Source organism: Microplitis mediator, chromosome 5 (assembly GCF_029852145.1).
Source record: "Microplitis mediator isolate UGA2020A chromosome 5, iyMicMedi2.1, whole genome shotgun sequence".
Classification (NCBI taxonomy): domain Eukaryota; kingdom Metazoa; phylum Arthropoda; class Insecta; order Hymenoptera; family Braconidae; genus Microplitis; species Microplitis mediator.
The window spans coordinates 6,466,947-6,489,978 of record NC_079973.1 but is presented as its reverse complement, the minus strand read 5'-3'; the positions used below and the strand labels follow the sequence as shown (position 1 = coordinate 6,489,978).

Genomic DNA, 23,032 nt, shown 5'->3' with positions numbered 1-23,032 from the left:
ATTACAGAACCATCAGGTAATTTTATTACCTAATGTGGTAAAAATTGCTTCCTTTATTATTAATAGTCCACAAGTATGGTTTTACCCTAATAGCAAGATTTTGTGGTCAGAAATTTGATGTCAATTAGTTGCGATCAAATTGACGACAACTTTCAGCTTTTGTAACACTTGACTACAACTTGTTACCAACTTTCCCAGAGATTTGGCGACTATCTGCTTCCGCAACCTGCTGACAACTTTCTAAGAAAATTGAAGGCAACTTTTCGTCAACTAATGGCATGCCACTTTTGTCAACAACTTTCTCAGAAAGTTGCCGTCAACTTATGATGATGCCAATTTTTGCAGACTACTTGGCGACAACCTTCTCCAGAAAATTGTCACCAGCTTGCTGCCAACTTGACTACTAGGGCAACTGTTAACTACAAGTTATTGTCAACTTTTTTAGAAAGTTGGCGACAATCTACTGTCGCAACCTGCTGACAACTTTCTAAGAAAATTGAAGGTAACTTTTCGTCAACTAATGGAGTGCCAACTTTTTCCATCAACTTTCTCAGAAAGTTGGCAACCAGTAGCTGTCAACTTACGGAAATGCTGATTTTTGCCGTCAGTTTGGTAACAAGTTGCTGCAGTAGGTTGTTGCTAACTTGCTGCCAGCTTGACTATTAGGGATAAATTATAAACACTCTGATTGATTCCGATTGGAAATTTTTAATCGGGCTTCATTAGAAATTTCCCATTGATATCCAATCAGTTTTGATTGGAAAATGATTGAAAAAAAAATTGTTTTTCTGTAAATCCGATTGAAATACTTCTATCGGATTAAATCAGAGAATAAGCAAAAATAAATTTATTATTTTCCGATTAAACCCGATTCAATTGGATAGAAAAATTTCAATCAGATTTGATCGGAAAATGATTGATATTTTTTCCGATTAAATCCGATTGGATTTCAATTTGGCAATCGGATTTAATCGAAAAAATAATATCTGTATTGTCTCGAAAGAAAAATAATTTCAGGTGTTTTGAAAACAATGTATCCCGCGATCAGCAGTGGAGAACATAAAGAGGCATTAAAAGGAGCGTTGAAAGCCGCAGATTCGCGGGTTATATACAAGAAACGACCTGTTGGAGACGTTGCAAAAAGGGCACAGAAGAGGTCAGCTCTTCCGGTCGATTTTTATAAACGTCTTTTCGTTAAAAAATTATTTGAGGATAGTAACAATGAAGGTTTTCAAAATAACAACATCGATGATTTAAATTCATGTTAAACATTCACTATTACCCCCATGGAAATAGTATATATTCAGAATATAAAAAGAATATATTTTGGAATATATATAAAAAATATAAAGAATACAAAAATAATATATAAGGAATATAAAATAATATAATTAAGATATAAAAGGGGGTACTTAAGGAAATACCAAGTTTTCGAGGACTCAAATACGCTAAATCTTTTTTTTTTTAATGATATTCAAAGTAAATAGAAGAAGTTTTCAGTTCGCGTTGAAAAAAAAAATTTTTCATTTCTGCGGGCAAAGTGGGGTATCCCCTAAAAAAGTTAAAAAAAAAAAATTTCTGGATTTTAAACGAATTTGATCAAGTTGAATTTTTAACTTCTCGCTAAGAAAATTGTAAATTTTCAAAAATTCGGGAAGTTATTGGTTTCGGTCCGATTTACGAAAATCGAATTTTCATCAGATTAATTTCACGATGATGTCCGAGTGTGTGTATGTATGTATGTACGTACGTACGTATGTAAATACCTGTATCTTTTGAACGGATGCACCGATTTTGAACTTTAAGGTGTCATTCGACGCGACTTGTCAATATCTTGAAGCTGTAAGAAAATTGAGCTTGATCGGTAGGGCTCGTTCAGAGATATTCCAAAAATAAAATTTTTTCAAAAGTGTTTTTTTCGGATAACTTTTAATGTGCTCGATGGATTCATTCCAAAATGGACTGGGCTCTAGAGCTTTATAAGCCGCGTCGAATGCCACCTCAACCATAAAAATCGGTTCATTCGTTCAAGAGTAACCGTTGTCGAAAGAATTAAAAAAAAAATTATTTTTTATTTTTTTTGAAATATCTCAAAAACGACTCGATAAATCGAATTCAAAATTCGATGAGCTTTAGAACTTGATAAAACGCGTCGATTGCCACCTCAATCGTCTCAATCGGTTGATTCGTTTGAGAGATATTGTTGGAGAAAAAATGGTAAAAAACTATTTTTTTCGAAAAGAACGGCATACAAAAGTATTTTCGAAGAGCTCAAAAATGTATTGACGACAAAGTTTTCGAGCTCAAGGAGCTCGAAAACAGCGGGAAGTTTTAGGGCTGGGCCGCAGGGTCAACTGATAGACCGATTTTTTTGTAAGTAATTTACATGAAGAAAAATTATATTTTACATGTTTATTGGATACAAAAGAAGAAAAAAATTTTTTAACAATTTTTATAATAAAACAAACGTCATTAATATTTTTCAACTGACAATTGATTTTTGAAAAAGTTTACCAAAAAAAAATTCAATACTATTTCCATGGGGGCGTACTTATACCGAGACTTTTTATTGTCTTCAAACAAAAAAATGCAATATTTCTATAAAAAACTAATACGTCTTTCTTCAAAAAAATATCTCTCATATTAAAAAATAAACTTCTTGAAATGAGTGAAAGTTGTTCGATTTAAGCATAAAAATATGTTGAGTTTTGAAATAAAATTTTAAGATAAGAATTACTTGTTGCACGAACATTTTGATTTCCCGAATCGTTAAAAAAATTTCGATTCAAAATTAAAATCGAATAATTCGTCAATTTTCAAACTACACGGAGAAAATTTTATGGTAAAAGTTACCATCAAGTTATAGTACAATTTTTAAACTGAATTATATGATTGATAATATCATTTAAATTATTAAATGAACAATCCGAATGGTAGTGTCTACCATTTATATGGTAAAGTTTACAATTATTTATGATAACCAGAAATTATAACTGTTATCATCTTAAATAATTACTACTATTATAAAAATCGTAGATCTTAATAACCTGATGGCAATGGTTACTATCAGCCAAAATAATGATGACCATCTGAGCTAATAAAAAATTAAAATATAAACGTTCTAGTCTGACGCTTGTCTATGTGTAATTTGATTCACTGGGGAAGTGTATAACTTCACACACACGCACGCATGCACACACACACACATGCATACATATATCTACGCAGGTGCACATGCACACACACATTGCGCACACTTACCCGCACACCTGCACACATGCGCACAACTATCCGCACCCATGTGCACACCTACCCGCACACCTGCACACACAAATGCGCACACTCGCCCGTGAACATGCACACTAGGGTGATCCAAAAAATAACAAACTTTTTTTTTTTTCTTCCAAACAGGTTCAAAAGTTTCATTTAGATAAAAAAAGACGCCTGTGAAAATTAGAGCTCTTAATATTAACATTAAGAGGTTCCTCATCGCACTTTTATATTTCCCATAAGAATAACATGGGAAAAATTTTTTTTACGTCTTCTGATTTTTATAAGTAGCTAACGATGCGTCATAGGAATAAATGGCAGGCATATTTTTGTAGGGAATTGAATGCTCTACAAAGAAAGATTCTTATCATTTTTTGAGGAATCTATTTGTTCAAAAGTTATTTGAGGTTGAAGTCGAATTCATATTAAATTTTGAGATTTTCTACTTTTCCGGTGAAACTATCAGACTTATTACAAAATATCATCAGACCTTTTTTGTAGACAATTTTATTCCCTAAAAGTTATTTCTAATAAAGTTTTTTCGAATTCCGCATTGCTTTCTAGTTATTTTTATTTTAATGTCAAGCTCTTAAAATCGATCAGAAGACTATTTTTTTATGAGCATCACATTAAAATAAAAATAACTAGAAAACAATACGGAATTCGAAAAAACTTTATTCGAAATAACTTTTAGGGAATAAAATTGTCTACAAAAAAGGTCCAATGGTATTTTGTAATAAGTCTGATAGTTTCGCCGGAAAAGTAGAAAATCTCAAAATTTAATATGAATTCGTCTTCAACCTCAAATAACTTTTAAACAAATAGATTCCTCAAAAAATGATAGGAATCTTTTTTTGTAGAGCATTCAATTCCCTACAAAAATATGACTGCCAATTATTCCTATGACGCATCGTTAGCTACTTATAAAAATCAGAAGACGTAAAAAAAATTTTTCCCATGTTATTCTTATGGAAAATAGAAAAGTGCGATGAGGAACCTCTTAATGTTAACATTAAGAGCTCTAATTTTCACAGGCGTCTTTTTTTATCTAAATGAAACTTTTGAACCTGTTTGGAAGAAAAAAAAAAAAATTTGTTATTTTTTGGATCACCCTAATGCACACACACACATGCACACGGGTGCGCACACACCCACGCGACCACATGTACACACACGCGCACACATATACCCACGCACGTACACATGCACACACACGCGCGAGCGCACTCATGCACACACTCACGCGAGCACACACACATTCTTGGTTAAGAATTTTAACAACTTTGAATGGTAACAGTTACCATCTTCTATTGTAACAATTATAATTTTTAATAATACCAATTAGCATTTTGATAGTAACCGTTACCATCATCAATTGTAACTGTTACCATTTTCAATTGTAATATTGATCATTATAACCACTGAAAAATGTTATTACCATTTTAGATAGTTAAAATTACAATTTTTGTATAGTAGATACAATAATTAATTTCTCTCCGTGTAGTTACCCTGTCAAAAAATAGAGGAGTACCGGCATCAGAATTTCTTTTTTTTTAAGGTTTTAAATTATTTTTTATTGAGAGGTGATTTTTAATACATATGGTTGTATTTTTACAATGTTTCATTTGATGATTCCTATCCTATGTGGATTTAACTCGTTTCAATTTTAAGTTTGATTGGTCTTTTAGACTGTAAAGTTTTTACATTTGGATGGATTTTTAAGTTTCTAGGAAAAATTTGTATAAAAACCTAGTTTAATCATTTGGCATCAGAATTGTTTTTGATTTCGGAATATAACAGTTCTGAAATATATCTCTTACCAGGGACACTATAAGCGAGGAGGCGCGATCTCGTGGCGAGCGTCGAACTACTCCCGCTGCTGTTGCCTAGCACCGGTGACTTTCCTCTCCTATATATATATATATATATATATATATATCTTTTATTTCAAATAATTTTTTTTATAAAATTTTGGGGGTGCCCCGTTTTGCCTGCCCTACTCCCATTCCCACATTTAATCAAAAAATTGACCATCACATTAATCAGACTTTAGAGTTTCAAAAAATCATCAACAAGTACACAATCAACTAATCCTTTGAGTTATTGAATTGACTTTATGCAAGCGTTTTGCGAAACCCCAGCTATTCGACAGTAAAGTCCACCCAAATGCGTCGCAATTAAGGCGTGAAATAAATATTTTATTATTATTAAAAATTCTACTTTGACAGCTATGCTTCGAATGGTATTTGTCCACCTTACCCCGAATTTTCAAAATACTAAATACTGATAAATTTCAAATTATAATTCAAAATCGAAAATAAAAAGAAATCACAACCCGGATATAAAATTGATAGTCTGATGAGCATAATAAAAAATATTTCTAATTACTTTTTATTATTCAAAACCACTATTTGATTCCGCAACAAACTAAACAACTCAACTATAATTATCACAGATTAATTTTCGTTACCAATAACTAATAACAGTTATATTACAACATCAATGACTACGATTTACTATTAACTATCACTATAACTCAATTAAGCAATCAACTAAAAATTTATCAATGAAAATTTATCATTAACTAATCGTAAATTAATCACGATTATTTTCACTTATGTATTTAAATATCTTATAAATTTATATAAATATTTTTCTATATCTATAGAAAACTTGTTTTCATTATTTTTATTTTTCCAAACTTTCTTTACTTTCATCTACGACTTATTAATATAAATTTTCAATTAAAAAATCATTATATTCATCTGACAATAAAATTTTTATTTAAAATAATTAAAATAAAAAATTAAAATAAAATTTAAAAAAATATTTCATAAATTTTAAAGACTTATCTGATATGAAAGTAGGTATGAGAAATTAAAAACAAGTCTTCTTGACAAGAGACTATTGCAAAATTTACGAGGAAAAAAATATATACAATATATACATAAAAAAATAAATAAAAAATAATGAATGGAGTTAAATTGAGGTAAAGGAAGCAATGCAAGAATTTAAAAATATAATAGCAGAAAAAAAAATTTATAAAAAAAAGACTTGAGTAAAAAAATTGAGTGATGATTTAAGCAAAATCTATGACCGTAAACTTTGATATTAAATCAAAGAATGTTAAATATGAGTTGTGTATAAAAAATAATTTAATAGTTTTAAATTGAGCCTTAGGGCCTTTATTAGATTGATGTTACTTCATTTTATTTTATTATCATTATTATTCTTCTTACAGTTTGATGTGTAAGGTACAGGTTGAGGCCAAGTGAAGTAATTAACCATGGGGAGATTTCATGGACTAAAGTTGGTTTATTGGTGTCTTTATACCATAGGTAGTACATGTACCCTACTGTTTACTGTTTACTGTATATACCTGTCCTTCTGTCCATGAAGAAGAGGTTTAGCTTTTTAATGTTAAACAACGATTGGTTCAATGTTGGTGGGAGCTATTTAGGTTACTCGTAGCACCCGGGAATGTGGGCCGACTATATACTGGCTCATCACCATCGCTCGACAGTTCATTCCTTCATCGTGATTCCCAATCGTAAGGTGGTTATCCCGCTCTTCATATCCACGTTTCCGCTGTTTTATTAATTCACGTAATTTTTTTTGTCTTTACTGTAACCCAAGTTTGTTAGTTTTTTTTGTTAATTAATACTGTAAGTAATATTATTTAATTACTTAATTATTTATTAATTTTATAAACTAATTACTTAGCAAAATTTTTTTCATCTGTTAATCATTTTATTTTTAAATTCGTTTTTTAAATAAATTACTAATTAAATTTATTTTTAATTAGTTGTCAAAATAAATTATTATTCAACATTTTTTATATCTGTGATTTTACGATTTACTGAAATTAAAATTATTAAAAAAATTTATTTTGTTTTATTGATAAAATTAATTATTTTATTATGGAAATAAATTTTTTTTTTAGTTTTGCGAAAAAAAATCATTTTATTAATCGTCACGTCTGTTTATAAGCATGGTCAGTAACCTAGGATTAAAACTTACATAATTACTCTTATTACAAGGGCATTGAGTCTAAAAATTTCATAATCTTTGAAATATGTATATAATTATTTATCTTTATATATCACGTAAATAATTATTCATTTCTTCAATTAAAAAAGGAAATGATCAATTTTTTAATTTTTATGAAAAATACGTAATATTAAACATAACAAAAAATTAATATATATTTTATTTTCTATATATATCATAATAATAATTATTTTTATAGAAATAAATAATTTATTTTAAAACAATATTTTTTAACTAAAAAAAAAAAAAAACTATTTTTTTTTTACTTTAAATAAATAAATTATCTTTTGCTCAACTTTCTTAAATCTTTAATTTTTTTTAAACAAAAAAAAAATTAAGTAAAAAAAAAAAAAAGTTGAAAGCAAGAATAATGAATTAAAATTAGCCCCAGTTTCGATTACCGAGAAGTAATGAAAGAAATAATGAGACTTAAGAAAAAAAATATATATATATCCAAAGAGCTGAAACGAAACCATAACGTCTGATCTCGTGCATCTCCATGAAACAGTGGCAAAGCCGGCCAGTTAACGGTTACCGTGACACCGTGTGTTCAACACACGTCTTTTTACTCATTATTCTTTTTCTTCTTCTTCTTATTCCTCAGCTTCGTGTTGGTAATTTTTTATTTTGTCCACTTTTTTCATTAAACTTTATTCTAAAATGGTATTGTCAATAGGGCATACGCAATACGCACGTTCTGTTAATTTACACCATAAGAAATCCAACTGACACGATTCTTGCATCCGTCTCCTTATATTATACTTCGGTTTCCTCTATTTTTATTTTATTACTTTAAACGCAATCATTCCTTATATTTTACTTATTCGCGTATTGGATTATTAGTCATCATCATTACTATTATAATTATGATTTAATATTGTCATTAAATAATGAATTATTTATTTTGAATTAAGATTTTATTTAAACTTAATTCAATTTTTACTTTATTTTATTTTCGGTTCAGTAAATAATTATTTTGCATGTAACGGTTCAATGTTTGAGTTTTTTTTTTATTATATTGCCTTGGGCTTTAATAATTATCGTACATTTTTTTTTTAATAAAAATTTTTTGTGAAAAGTTTTTATAAAAATATTTATTCAAAAATGTAATTCCAATAAATAAATGCGGATAGTAATTGAAAGTCTAAGAGTTTAAGTAAAAAAAAAAAAAAAAAAAGTTATATGGACATACAGGAATTTAAAAGCAAGTTGGAAAAATTCCAAAACCTCTGGGCGTTCTCTGTAATGTCTTTAACAAATATATAATACAAAGAGTGGACATAGCAATTGGAAATTGAAGTCCTGATTTATAATACCCTGTGTACTGTTATGTCGTCCATTTATAAAATATATTTACGAAACTTTCTAATATGTTATTACGTCGAGGTATGTCAGTGTGACAAAAATGAGTATTTAATAATAATAATTATTTGGCAAAACTTACTTTGTTAGTTTCATTTACTTTATTAAGAAGACTAATAATTTATATTTTTTTTTTTATGAGGAATTTTCGAAGTTTTGATTATTGAAAATATTTTATAATTTTACATGTTAAATTTTTATTTATACCAAAATGAAATTTTTAAATTACAAATTTGATAAGTAATTTTCTGAAAATAATTAGATGACTTTTTTAAACTTTTGTAATTGAATATAAATTTAATATATCAATTACTATAAACGCATGCAAGAGTACAAAAATTTTTTTAATTATTTTTGAATAATTACTTTTATTTTCTTTGTAACAAAAAATCATTTTTATTTTTTTAATAGAAACTATCCCTGATTAAACAATTGAATTCGACCGAATTTAAAATTTTAATTCTGTTATATTCTGTCGAATTCTGCAAAACAGAATTCGACTGAATTGAAAATTTGAATTTGAATTAAACAGAATAAAACCGATTTAAAAATTTTGAATCTGTTTTTATTAAGTTTAGTTCGGATTCAGAACCAGAAATTGGAGAATTATTTTCGAATTAATCAGAATTAAACCGAATAGAATTATTCAAATTCGTTTTAATTTGAACAAATTCTGGTTTTTCTGCCGAATTAGACAGAATTCATTTTTAAGTTAGGTACCGAATTAACAGAATTTATCTGAATAAAATAGAATTAAAAATTTAATTCTGTTCAATTCGATCTAATTCAGTTGTTTAATCAGGGATTACTATTAAATCGCTACGAAAGCACAGTCGAAAATTGGGAGTAAATTCGGAGTAATTACGGATTTTATTTAAATTCGACTTTACTCCGCCACTCGTTCCAAAGTTTAGAAAAAAATCACTCCGCAAATGGAGTGAATAGGGAGTTTTTTTTTCGAAGTGATTTCGGAGTGATCTAGATTTTATTTTAATCTGCATTCACTCCGATTCGGAGTTCTGATATTGAAATAAACTTCTTTCAGAAGTGAATTTCCCTCCGAGAGGATTAAATAAATAAATAGTCTTCTGTTCCCTATTTACTCCGGATTTAATCCGCGTCAACCCCGCAAATTTTTTGCAGTGTAAAGAGAAAATTCCAAAAAAATTTCATTGAAATTAATGAAGAAAATTATCATCAACTTTTCCAAATTTTCTTAATTACTTATTTTTTAAAAACAAAATTATTTTGAACAAAGCCTTGAAAAAAAGAAATTTTCTGCATGATGACACAGAGTAATAAATACTTACACACATTTTAAAAAACTATTAAAAATGTCTCATTGCAAAATACTTAAAAAATGCATGATTGCATAAAATGCTTGAATTATTTTTAAAAAATTACAACTTACTACTCAATAATTTAATAAACAATAAAAAATTATCAAACATGTCTGACAACAAAGTAATAAAATCGATTACTTATACATATACTTAAAACCAGTTCCAATAATAATAAATGAAATTATTAATAATTATTTTTAAAAATGTGAATAAAAATAATTGAATATATAACGAAATTTTTTCAATGATTATAAACCATTAGCAATGAATGATAAATATATGTAGACACACATAGATTATGCAACAATAAATATAGCTATATAACAACAAAAACGCACAACCATCATCAAATCGTTAAAGTTATACTTTCTCCAAAGGCTGCTACATTACTATTACTCATTACTCATTACCCATTAGTTAGATCTAAACCGTGTTTATTAAAGTGTAATATAAGATGGAATAGGAAGGTGTAAGCGATTATATACATTAGAGAAATATTTTATATATATATGTATATAAAATATGTTAAAGCTAAAAGCCTCGTGATCATTCGATTGCATCAATCGAGATATTATTAAGTCACACGTGTTGTCTCGTGACTTGTTACTTGTTAGCAGAATTTAATTTTATATTTTTTCCATTAATCAATTAATTGTCTGTATAGAAATAAACGAGTCAAGGAATGGTGAATGAGTGATTTATAATAAAGATTTAATTTAACTCATCAAATGACTTTAATTAAATATATACGCGCTCTAATCTCGTGACGTAAAAGAGTTAACGTTTATTAAATTAATAGGAACGGACTTTTAATAATAATACTAATAACTGGTGTAAAGAAAAATTGTATCAAAAAGATTTATGAGATTAACTTTCAAATTTGAGACAGTTTTGAATTTTGAGTTGATCATTTTTTGAATTTTAAAAAAATTAAGAAGTCATAGTAAATTACACACCTAAGGAGGAAAGTAGAACATTTCAATCCGCGTGTGTAATTGGGTATCAGGCGTTTTGAGCACCTGACAAAATATCCCCGACAAAATATCTCCGGACATAATATCCCAATGAAAAAAAAGCAAAAATAGTGAAAAAAGCCAAAAAAACTGACACAAAACTGGGGATATTTTGTCCAGAGATATTTTGTCGGGGATATTTTGTCAGGTGCTCAAAACGCATGGAACCGTGTAATTGCCTATCTGAATCAAAAACGAGGGTGGCAAAAACGTGGATTGGGATATCTTATCTTCCTCCGTGGTGTGCATACTATTTTTCACCATACCTCCATCTGAAAGTTTAAATTTTTACCTCTTTTTGTGGGAAGAATGGCTCATGCGACAATTTTAATCATTTGTTTTCTCATAAAAAAAAGAAGGACTCTCTTCACTCTAAACAGATAAAAGACTTGTAAACTAACTATGAACGGTTTTTGACTCTTAGCAAAACTAGTCAAGAACAAGATCAGATATTTTTGTTCTTATTGAGTTTTCTTCATAGTTCAAAAAATGATCAACTCAAAGTTCAAATTTGAAAGTTTACTGTTATCAACTTTTTTGGAATGTTTTTCGAAAAATTCTTTTTATATGGAAATAATAATAATACTGACATTTAAATATTGACTAATGGTGATTAATTTTAAAATACTCATCATCTGTGAAATCTTGAATACTATTAATTATTATTGCATTATTTTTAAATTCACTGTGTTAAATTTTTGGTAGATTTGAAAAAAAAAAAAAAATTTTATTCATGGTAGAAATTTCAATTTGAATAAAAAAAAACTGCAAATAATTTTATAAAATTTGACATGAAATTATTATCGTAAAAAATTACTTCATATTATTATTGTTATTATTATTACTATTATTATTATTATTATTATTATTATTTTTTTTTTTTTACGTTCCAAATAATCTTTTTTTTTATAGACCATACATATGTTGCAACAAAGTATATTTTTTATTTTTTTACATTGAAATTCAAATTTTTTTATATTAAAACGCCTGAAATTGAAAAATTTTCAATTTATCAATTTATTCTCTTCAACTTTTTTTATAGGCCATCTAATTCTCTACAAATTAATCTTTCACTTTTTTTTATATGACATTGAAAATCAAACTGTAAGTGATTCAATCAGAATTTAGATTGAAAATTCACTCACATGATTAAAAAAGTTATATGAGAGTTTATAAAAAAAAAAAAAAATTAATTTGAAAAAATTAGAGAGTATGGCGTTGATTAATTATCTTAATTTGAATATCCATTAATAATTTACTTAAATTAATTTGTTATATTTTTTTGTTGGTACAGTTGTTAAATCGAGTAGTTAATTTATAGAAATTTTGATGTTATAAAAAGAAAGTATTTGAATATAATATAAATTAAAAAAATTACATTTCTCAGTGGGTACTGAATATTAATTAAATAATTATAAACTATGATTAAAAATTGCTGCACTATTTAAAAAAAAAAAGTAATGATAATAAATAATTCTAAAGAATCAATGTTTTTTATTCTCATTGTTTATGAAAATTCAAGTCAATAAATTTAAATTGTTAAAGGTATAAAAAAAAAAATTTATTTGCACTTTTGTTGAAATTTATGAGCCAAATAAATAATCGACTATGAATTTAAAATAAATTAGAAAGTGAAAACTATAAAAATATAAGTTTATGTTATAAAAATGTCAATTTTCATTTTTTACTTCATTAATTTGTTGACAGAAAATGTAATTACACATAAGTATTTATGAATTATTTTACTGTTTAAATAATTGTCAAATAAATCAGTGACTTTCTAATTTTTTAAAAATACATAAACAAAAATTTTTCAATGTTTAACTGAACATTATAATTATAATTCGTATCAATATATAATTTAATAATATATATGACATAAACATTATTATTGTAATTCAAAATTATAATTTTTTAGTTTTAAATTTAAAATTTTTTTTAGTGGAAATTGAAAAAAAAAAAATTTTTTTAATTTCGACTAAAATGTATGTAATTTTAAAAAAACCGTGTCATGCATCGGCGGATAAAAAATTATTGAATTACTCATAGAATTTTCTAAGAATCCTTGGAAATGTTAATAAGTTTTTGAATCTCAAGTTATATCATTCCAGCAAAAAAAAAATTAACGCCAGAAATGGGTTATTACGAATTATTCTCGGTGATTTAATACTTTGTAAGATGCCTGCTATATTAGGAAAAAAAATAAAATACAACATCCATTCATTCCCATAGTCTCAGATCTAAAGAATGGAAAAAAAAAAAATAATAATAATTGTACAAATTACTCGTAATAAAAATTATTTTTTATTACATTAATTTTTCCCTTAATTATTTATTTTCCTTCAATTTTTGTGTTGAGCAATTTAAAGTGTTCAGCTGATTACATACTTTCCACTGGAAAGTTTATATATTAAGAGTGTTTAATTTTTTTTTATATTTTTTTATTTTTAAATATAAGTAACTTGAGAATAATCAAGCCTTTTACTCTCGACGTTTACCCTTATCGATTCTTCGTCGTGTTCTTCAAGAGATATCGATCGTCACAGGTTGCGCGATCCAGTATAAAATGCAAGTTACGAAATTTTCCATCGGAATTTAGCGTGATTCCATAATACGCTAATATATCTTATAAAAAATATAAAAACTTGAATATCTGGATTCACTTTTACATTTTTTTTATTTTTATATTGAAGTTCTAAAATATTCCATACTATTAAAAATAATAACTCATATTTGTCACAATAAATTACACCATAACTATTACTATTAATTACTTTTAAATGCCATGGGAAATATTAATGACTTAGTAAATTATTTCATATTTTATCCTGATTAATGATTTGTTAAAAAAAAATCAAACTGCTTCATTCGATAATTTTAATAAAAAATATAGACATGTTATTTCGAAATTTTTCATCTTCTAGTTTCTAAAAGGGACATAATTTAAAGCTGTCATAAATTTTTTTAAACTGATACTAAAATTAGTCGACGTCTAATAATTTTATTATTTTTTTAAAAACGGTAAATTAAAAAAAATATATATATATATTTCAAAAAATTGCACTTATAGTTTTTTTGATTTTTTACATGTGCATATTTTTAGTTTTTAAATTAAATTGTTAAAAAAAAAATTCAAAAATTCTTAACATTCCGACTATTAAATTTTCAATTTTAAGAAAATTCAAAGAAATTAAAAAAAATTTTATTCCATAAAAATTAAAATTCCCGCGCTTTGAAAAAATTTATAACAATCAGTCAAATATTTAACTTTCATTAAAAATAAACGACAACCAGATCGAACAAAATGTTCAATTACACACAATAAAAACCGTTAAATATTTACTTAAAAATAAATAAAAACTTTAATGTTCTAAATATTTAAAATAACTTTCAATTTTTTTTTTAAATTACCAATAAAATTATTATTATTAAAGTACTTAAGTAATGAGCCTATTAAATATAAATATATAATGCATAATAAAATATTATAATACCAGTAATTTGTTTCGCTCTACTAAACGATTTATTTTTAAAACTTAAATTTTTACTTGATTTAAAAAAAAACCGCGAAAACTTAAAAAATATGACTTTTACTATCTCATAATATATTGAATAATATTTAATATAAAATAATATATATTAAAACCAGACGATCGGTATCCGAATAATGGGACGTAAATTGGGCCGCGGGGTAAAATGGCCAAGTATTATTATGTTTATTATTGAGTTTGAAAACGGCATTGTTTTATACAGAATAACTGCAATCTGAAGACGATCGTATAGCTGATGGTCCGTTAGGATGCATATATATACATTAATATATATATATATATATATTAATGTATATACGTCATACACAATACCGTAATGCGTACAAACTTATATTTATTAGCTTGTTCATACATTATATTACATTACATTGTCTTGTTTTTTAAAAAATTACTCAACTAGTGTATTAATAAATCGTTATAGAGATTTTGTAATATGTTACATATATATTTTATTATGTTATTATATTTAAAACAAAAAAAAAGATCTATTCATCTATCCTTTGTCATATTGCTTAATTTTTATGATTTATTTAATATTTTATTATGTGAAGATCCATTTAGAAATTATGTTCTCGTCAAATATTAGTGTCACTTTCACTTGGACCATGAGTTATGCTGCTCATTAATTAACATATTTTACCGCACTATTTTTATGTCTGCAGTCGTTAATTATTTTTTTATTTAAATAATTTATTTCATGAATGCAGCGTATTTTTTTTTTTTATTTTTTTTTCGTTATTATTCAGAGAGAATAATTTAAAATTATAATTTTTTAAAAATAGGTTTCGATGATGAGCTCTCGATACTATTTTATTTACCATTCAATCATTTATCCAAGGTCATTTTAGTGACCGAGACTTTCGAATCTTCTTTGATGCGCTTCTATAAATATATATGTATATATATTTGATATGTATTCTGTGTTATATATTTAATTTATTTGCAAAGGGATTAATATATGTATTGAGATTGATAGCTGGGTTTAAATGACCCAGTAAAAATTGAATGTTCGTGAACAGAATCAAGGCAAACTTCGTAATCGTGATTTAATGATATTCTGATGAGTATCAAAAACTCCATGTATTTTCTTTTAAATTTATTTATCCTTGTATGGATTCAAAGACAGTTAAATAAATTGGAGTATACTGAAAGTAAAAAAAAATTAATGATCATTAAATTTTGGTTGAGAAAGAATTTTTTTTTTAATTTTTATTTTGTGGCGCGAAACGAGATGACTTTTGCAAGAATTTATTTCACGAGATATATATGTTATTCATCGACTATTTTTAACTTGTTTGGGTTCATTCTTGTTTTATAAAATATACTAATAGTTGAAATATTTTAGGTGTCATCATCAATTTATTTTTTTACAAATCTGCATGCAATAAATAAAGATTTTTTCAGTGAATTAATTAATTTTTGAATTTATGTTAACCATTTTATAAGTAATATATATATATATATATATATATATATATATATTCGAAAATTATTCATACAAGTGTTTTCATAACTCCATATGAAATGAAATTTTTTTTTTATATATCGAATTTGTAGATATTTTTTAAGAAAAAATTCCCGCGAAAAATTTATTTGAATAAATTTTGTGACCGAACTAGTATTTTTTTGACTAAAATATATATAGAAGTAATTGTTCCATATAATTTGAGTTGTGAGCGGAAAATAATTTCATCAAATTATCCCATGAAATTTCAAAATTTTCTGGATCATACAAAATAAAATAAAAAACTCGCTATAGTGGGATAAAATATGAATCAAATTACTATGCATATTTAAAAGATTTTATTACGTCTTTTCACTAATTTTGCAACAGAGATAAAAATCACGAGTCAATTATTTTATTTAATCGATTCAATAAAATAATTTGCTAAATAATTTATGTCATACAATTAAAAAATGTTGAACTTTCGACATAACTGTCACTTTAGTTTATGATAAAAATTTTAGTTAATTATTTCAAAATATTAACATCAATAAATATAATTAAAATAATTAATTGACTTAATTAAGTTAATTTATTTTTAATTTCTTCATGTACTTTATCATAATTAAATTCGTTAATATTTTTATTTTATCTTCGCTTACAAAAGACAATTTATTTATATTATTTTTATAGCTTTTTTTTTTTAATTTCAAAAGAATACAATTAATAAGAACTAAATTAATTACGTTGTTCTTTTCAATTCTTCATAAACTAACAGATCTAATTATCGACACTGTTCTTCTTTTATTTTTTTTTTCGGTATAGAAACTCAAGCTTATAGTAATTTTTGAAGTTCATCACTTGGCAGCCCTTGTAAAAAAAATCGTTCCAAAAACGTTCGACATGTGGAACTTCAAAACTTGAAACAGATTAGAACTTTGATTGGAATTTTTTTTGAACTTTTCAAATTTTGATAGTATTAAGAAAACATCTAGGATTTTTATCGGCAAATTTTGTGTAAAAAAAACATTTTTAAAACTCATTTTTGAAGATGTATTTTTGCTACATTTTACCTCCGATTCAAAAAAGTTCAAAAACGTCTAATTTGGAACTTTTTATGAACGTTTTTTTTATTCTTATGGGACTATTGGTTTCTCATGGTAACTTTTTCGGAACGAGGGTAAAATGTAGTAAAAATATGTTTTAAAAACGTTCTTTTTTTACTCAAAATTTGCTCATATAAAATCCTAGATAAACTTTTTTTTTTTACCGCCAAAATTACCAAAGTTCAAAAAAAGTTCCACTTCAAGTTCTAATCTGTCTCAAGTTTCAAACTCCACAAGTCGAACTTTTTTGGAATCTTTCTTTAACGAATTTTGTTTACACGAAAGAAAAAGTGTCAATAATTCAGACTTTTACTTTATATTTAATTTTAAACCATTTGAATATTCACAAAAAAAATAATTTTTGTGTTTGTTACAGATAAAATAATGAAATCAGCATTATTTTTACTATTAATCAGCATCGTTGCTGTAACAGCGCAAAGAAGACTTGCGTTACCTGATCCAAGAAGCTGTGCGAATCGTAAGATTATATAATATCAATAATAATAACAACAAAAACAACAATAAATAATAAATAACAAACGTCTATCTACACCAAAGTCATTAATAACAAATTAACCATTTAAAGTTATTCATTTGGTAATTAATCATCGTATAGCTCTCTATCCAATAATTATTTTTCACCTCCATCTATTTAAATAATTTTATTTCATGAAGATGAGGTTTATTTTCACAAAACTTTCTATGATATTAAGTACCCTCAGTATATATTTAATCAAAATAACCACGAGGTTAAATACCTCACCGATCAGAGTAAGCGCTAATCGCGCGATATTAATATAAGTAGTATAGTAGTGAAAATGAAATACCTATCACTTATATATTTATCATGTCTATCGTCTGTAGAAATTAAAAGTCTTAATAATTTATAATTTTTATAACTCATCTTAATCTTAGATTACATTAAACCTCAACAACTTTCTTCAAATATTTTTATCCAATTTAAAATTCAAATTAATAACAATTGTCCCGCGAAAGTCATAGTTTGTTGCTTTCCTTTGTCTATAATTTATTTTATATTTTATAAATATTTAATGTATATGTAAATATAAATAATAATTACAGGAGTACGTCATGCATCATACAGAGATGCAAGAGGTGTAGCTCATTCATACTTCTTCAGTTGGGAACATCAACCAACAAGAAGTTTAGAAGTTGATTGGTTGGATTCACGTAATATTTGCCGTCGTCATTGTATGGATGCAGTATCATTAGAAACACCGCAAGAAAATGAATTTATTAAGCAAAGAATTGCACGAGGTGATTTATTAATTTTATTATTATTGTTATTAATTTCTTACTGTCAACTGTCAACTTTCACTTTCAAGTGACAGTTAATAAAATCAAATAAAATTATTATAAAAGTCGAGAGAAAATTACATTAATTATAAAAAAAAAATATTACTGTTAATTGTGGAATGAAATTAATATCCGTGAAGTGACAATTTCTTTTTCTTTTGTCTGTAAATTAGACATTTATGATAAAAATTGAAATTACTATTATTTTTATGTGCATAAAAAATTTTTATTTATGAACTACTTAGATTATTTTATTTTCTCTTGGCAATTTTATTGTGTCGAGTGTAATTAAATAATTATTTTTCATTAGCACTTAATAATTACTTTTTTTTCTTAAGATTTTATCATTACTTTTTTAAATTTTTTATAAATGAGTCGTTTAGAAATTTTAAGCTGTTATTGTTATTTTTAAAATTTATAGTTTATTATTATGTTCGAATTTTGAATACTAAAATTAATTGTATTTAAATTTTAATTATTGCCACAATTACTTTCACTGCAATTGTATGAAAAATTCATTTATTTTTTTTTTATTAATCCATTAAATCTTCATTAAGGTCAATAAAGTTTATACAATTACAGTAAAAGTAATTAATAAAAAAAAAAGTTAAATGTAAGTTGATACAATTTTGAGTCCGCACTAATTATTTTTTTGTGAATTAACTTTTTTATTTAAAATAATTGTGTTATCAATAGCAGGGGTGGGGGTAAAATAGACATCAGAAAAAACCTCCTGTACAAATTAAAAAACAAATTTAGTGGACTGAGTTTGCTCTCTCGCCCTTTCGTTCATTAAAAAAAATTTTGATTCTTGTCGTTTTTTTTTTTTTTATTTCACTGAGAAATTTTTTTATCAACTGACGCACTTATGATTTTTAAAATAATTTATTTGAAAGTAAAAAATACTTCATATTTTTTTTTAAATTTGAAAATACCTCCAGAATTTTTTGAGCCTTTAGTTTTTAAAAGGGATATAGTTTTTATTTTGAACAGTAAAATCATTAATAATTTATTGATTGGCTTCAATTTGGTACTCAGTACGTAATTCAAGAAAAAAAATTTCATTTTGAATTTTAGAATTAAAAAAAAAATTTCTATAAAAAATAGAACACCGGACTTTAAAAAATTAATTTTGATTCCATTTCAAATTTTGTAATGATCAGGACAGAAAGTACAGATCGATTTTTTAACTGCCTTAATATGGGCTAAAAAATGTTAACCGGTTCCGATTTAATCAACCGAGAAAAATTTGACCAAGATAATTGCGAGGCCGAAAAATGATTTCGTTAAAAAGAATGACTGGTATTTTATTTAATTATAAATATTAAGATACTCTTGTAGGTATTCATATAAATTAACGGTTGATTTAAAAACTTGGGTTCATATGTTAGAATGAATTTTTCAAGTTATTTAATGAACATCAATTCTCTTAGCAGGCAACATAAGATACATCTGGACATCAGGACGTAAATGTAATTTCAATGGTTGTGACAGACCAGATCTCCAACCTCAGAACATTAACGGATGGTTCTGGTCAGGATCTGGAGCTAAGATTGGACCAACAACTCAGCGTAATACCGGTGACTGGAGTAATACTGGTGGATATGGTCAAGCTCAACCAGATAATCGTGAAGCCGCTCAGGTAATTTATTATTCACAAATATTAATTATTTATTCAAAAATATTTAGTTTACTTTTCTTACTTCATCTTTTATCTGTATGAATTTTTATGCGGTCTAAAACAGTACCATTTTTAGACCATTACCAAATATTTAAAAAATTTTATTAATGTTTATCTGATAAAAAAAAAAATTACATTAAAAAAATTGACTAAGATTTTAAAACTTCTAATTATGCGAACCGAGGCTTAATTTCTTTTACTTCAAATATTTTCATCTTATTCAAAAATTTCTAAGATGTGAGAATAATTTGTAAGTTTTCAAAGCATTCATAAATTTTATAGTTCAAAAATTCCTAATTACTAATGAATAATGATTACTTTACAATTTAGTGCATGTAAGTGAAAAATTAAATAAAAAAAAATACAAATCAAATATTCAAATTCGAATTTTCCGAAAACATGAATAGTAATGCCGTAATTAAAGCATCTGGGATGCTTCCTTTTTTTTTTGAATGAATGACTAAAACATCTTTTCAATAAAAAAAAATTCGTTCCAATAATAGGGTAGAGGTACCATTTTGGGGTCAATTTTGGACACCTCAAAAATTTTAATAAAACAATTTGTAAAATACGCAGACACAATTAATTTTTTAAAATGTGTTCCAAGATACTTTTACCTCACTATTAGGATGCAATTTTTTTTAGTACTTTTGCATTAATTAAAATAAAGTTTCAAACGTCCAAAAATGAAGCAGTGGCTACAAATTGTACTTCTACCCTATTTCAAAAAGATTCATAATAATTTCTAAATTTGAATCAATTCTGAACTTTACGTTGATAATTTTTGGAACTTAAAAAAAATTTTTTGAGCAGAAATAATTCGATTTAAGAATTGTGTTGGTATAAAAAATTCTAAAAATAAAAAGATAACCCATTGTGTATTAATATTTTTGACTCTTATCAGAACTATTCAAAAACGAGGTCAGGTTGAAAATGTTTTTCCTTGGATTTTTTTTAAAATCTAAAAATGATCAACTTAAAGATTAAAAGTGTTTTAAATTTAGAAATTCATTATCATGAATCTTTTCGAAACTAATTTTTTTTTTACCCAAGTTACATCAAACTTTTTCCAGGTGTAAGCTAAGAGACCTAGTACCCGATCAGGAAACTAGTACTTTGTCACTCCATCAATTTTTATATCTATATTTAGTATAATTTAGTAAATATAGATATACAAATACATGAGCGTTCGGGTACTAGTTCCCTGATCGGGTACTCGGTCTCTTATCTAGTCGGGATTTAATTCAAGACTAACACTATTTGCATATCCCTAAAGAATTTAATTTGTGCATAACTTTTTTTTTAAACTGATGAAAAATTAAAAAACAATTAAATTAACCCAAGCCCCACTTACATAATTTCCTTCAATTTAAATAAACAAAAAAGTTTATCATACTCTACATATATAAAAATAAATAATATGTCATGTCTATAAAAATCAGGGTAACGACGAGTCATGTCTAGCCATTCTAAACAACTTCTACAACGACGGTGTCAAGTGGCATGACGTTGCCTGTCATCATCTCAAACCATTTGTTTGTGAAGACAGCGATGAACTTCTCAACTTCGTAGCATCTCGAAACCCCGGAATTCGTCTTTGAAATTAATTATAATAAATAATAACTTATAATTAATATAGATAAAAAAAATGATAATAATATTAAAAAATAAAAAACAAAATATCATAAATTAAAAAGTTTTTATATTGTAATTGTCAATTCTGTTTCATCTCATTTATTTTTATAAAATTTAATATATTTATATTGTACTAACATTATACTCAATATATGTAGTCTATAATTAATTAAGTTTAGTAAAATAACATATGACTTGATCGTCTGGACTGTTTTTAAAATTTTTTACCATTAAAAAAATTAAATAAACGTTTTAATATAAATTTCTATGAATCATAATACAGCAACTCAATAGTATATTTTGATATTAAATTTCTTAGACATGTTTTTAATCTGTTAAGATATTTCACTGTTTGTTTTTATGTAACAGACGAGATCAGTCATTAAAGAAAATAGTTTTTTTTATTAATTATTGTACGTAGAATTTTTTTTTGTTAAAAATTGAATACTGCGGTACAAATGCAAGTGAATGATAAATAATAATTTAAAAAAAAAAAAGAAAAAAAGAGATTGTATTGCATTTTAATGAAAGTTTATTGTACGTTTTTTTTTAACAAATAAAATTTTATTAATTACTTTCGTATTTTTTTTTTGCCTTCACTAATAATTTTTTTTTTATTTGAATTTCAGTGAAATTTAAAAAATAAATCTTTTTTTTGTCAACGTTCATTCAAATTAAAAATTTTTGGTTTATAAAAGAAAAAAAAAAAAGTATAAAATTGTTGATAAAATTGAGGACTAAAAAATAAATAATTGTAATTATTTTGATTAAGAGTAAGAAATTTATTTATTACATTAAAAAAAAAAGTCTGATCTATTTTTAACAAATTTTCAATTTTGAGTTATTGATTTTTGAAAAAAAAAAAAAAAAAATTTGACAGATAATTGTTCGTAATAAAGTAAAGGAATTTTTAAAGTTTCAATTATTTAAAAAAAAAAATTATAATTTAAGCAAAAATTATGAAAACTTATTTTTTTTTAATCTGAATTTTAATCATTTCGTTTTTTTTATTATTAATTTTTTCAATTACGCAATGAAATTACTGTCAATTAGTAATTACTTATCAATCATTTTCTTTCAACGATTTAATTTGCATAAATAAACGTGATGAGCTTTAAATTTAAATATTTAAATTGCACATTTAATTTTGTCACGTGAGTAAAAAAAAGTAATCTTATTTAAATAATAATAATGAGTTATGAACTAAAATACTTGAATCATAATCTTACTTTAAATAAACAAATATATCAAATAATATAT

At 25.4% G+C, this 23,032-nt stretch overlaps 1 protein-coding gene across 2 annotated transcripts; it reads left to right on the top strand.

Annotated features, from left to right (window-relative positions):
* Positions 1 to 6,777: 6,777 nt before the first annotated feature.
* LOC130669101 (uncharacterized) lies at positions 6,778 to 22,189 on the top strand. Of its 2 annotated transcripts, none has more exons than XM_057471811.1 (5): positions 6,778 to 6,935; positions 17,516 to 17,617; positions 18,223 to 18,417; positions 19,890 to 20,098; positions 21,580 to 22,189. In XM_057471811.1, the coding sequence occupies exons 2-5, from the start codon at positions 17,524 to 17,526 to the stop codon at positions 21,736 to 21,738; spliced, it is 657 nt and encodes a 218-aa protein (XP_057327794.1). In that variant the 5' UTR covers positions 6,778 to 6,935; positions 17,516 to 17,523; the 3' UTR covers positions 21,739 to 22,189. The 2 variants fall into 2 exon arrangements, with proteins under 2 accessions (XP_057327794.1, XP_057327795.1); XM_057471812.1 differs by having other exon boundaries at positions 19,893 to 20,098; positions 21,580 to 22,179.
* The last annotated feature ends 843 nt before the right edge of the window (positions 22,190 to 23,032 follow it).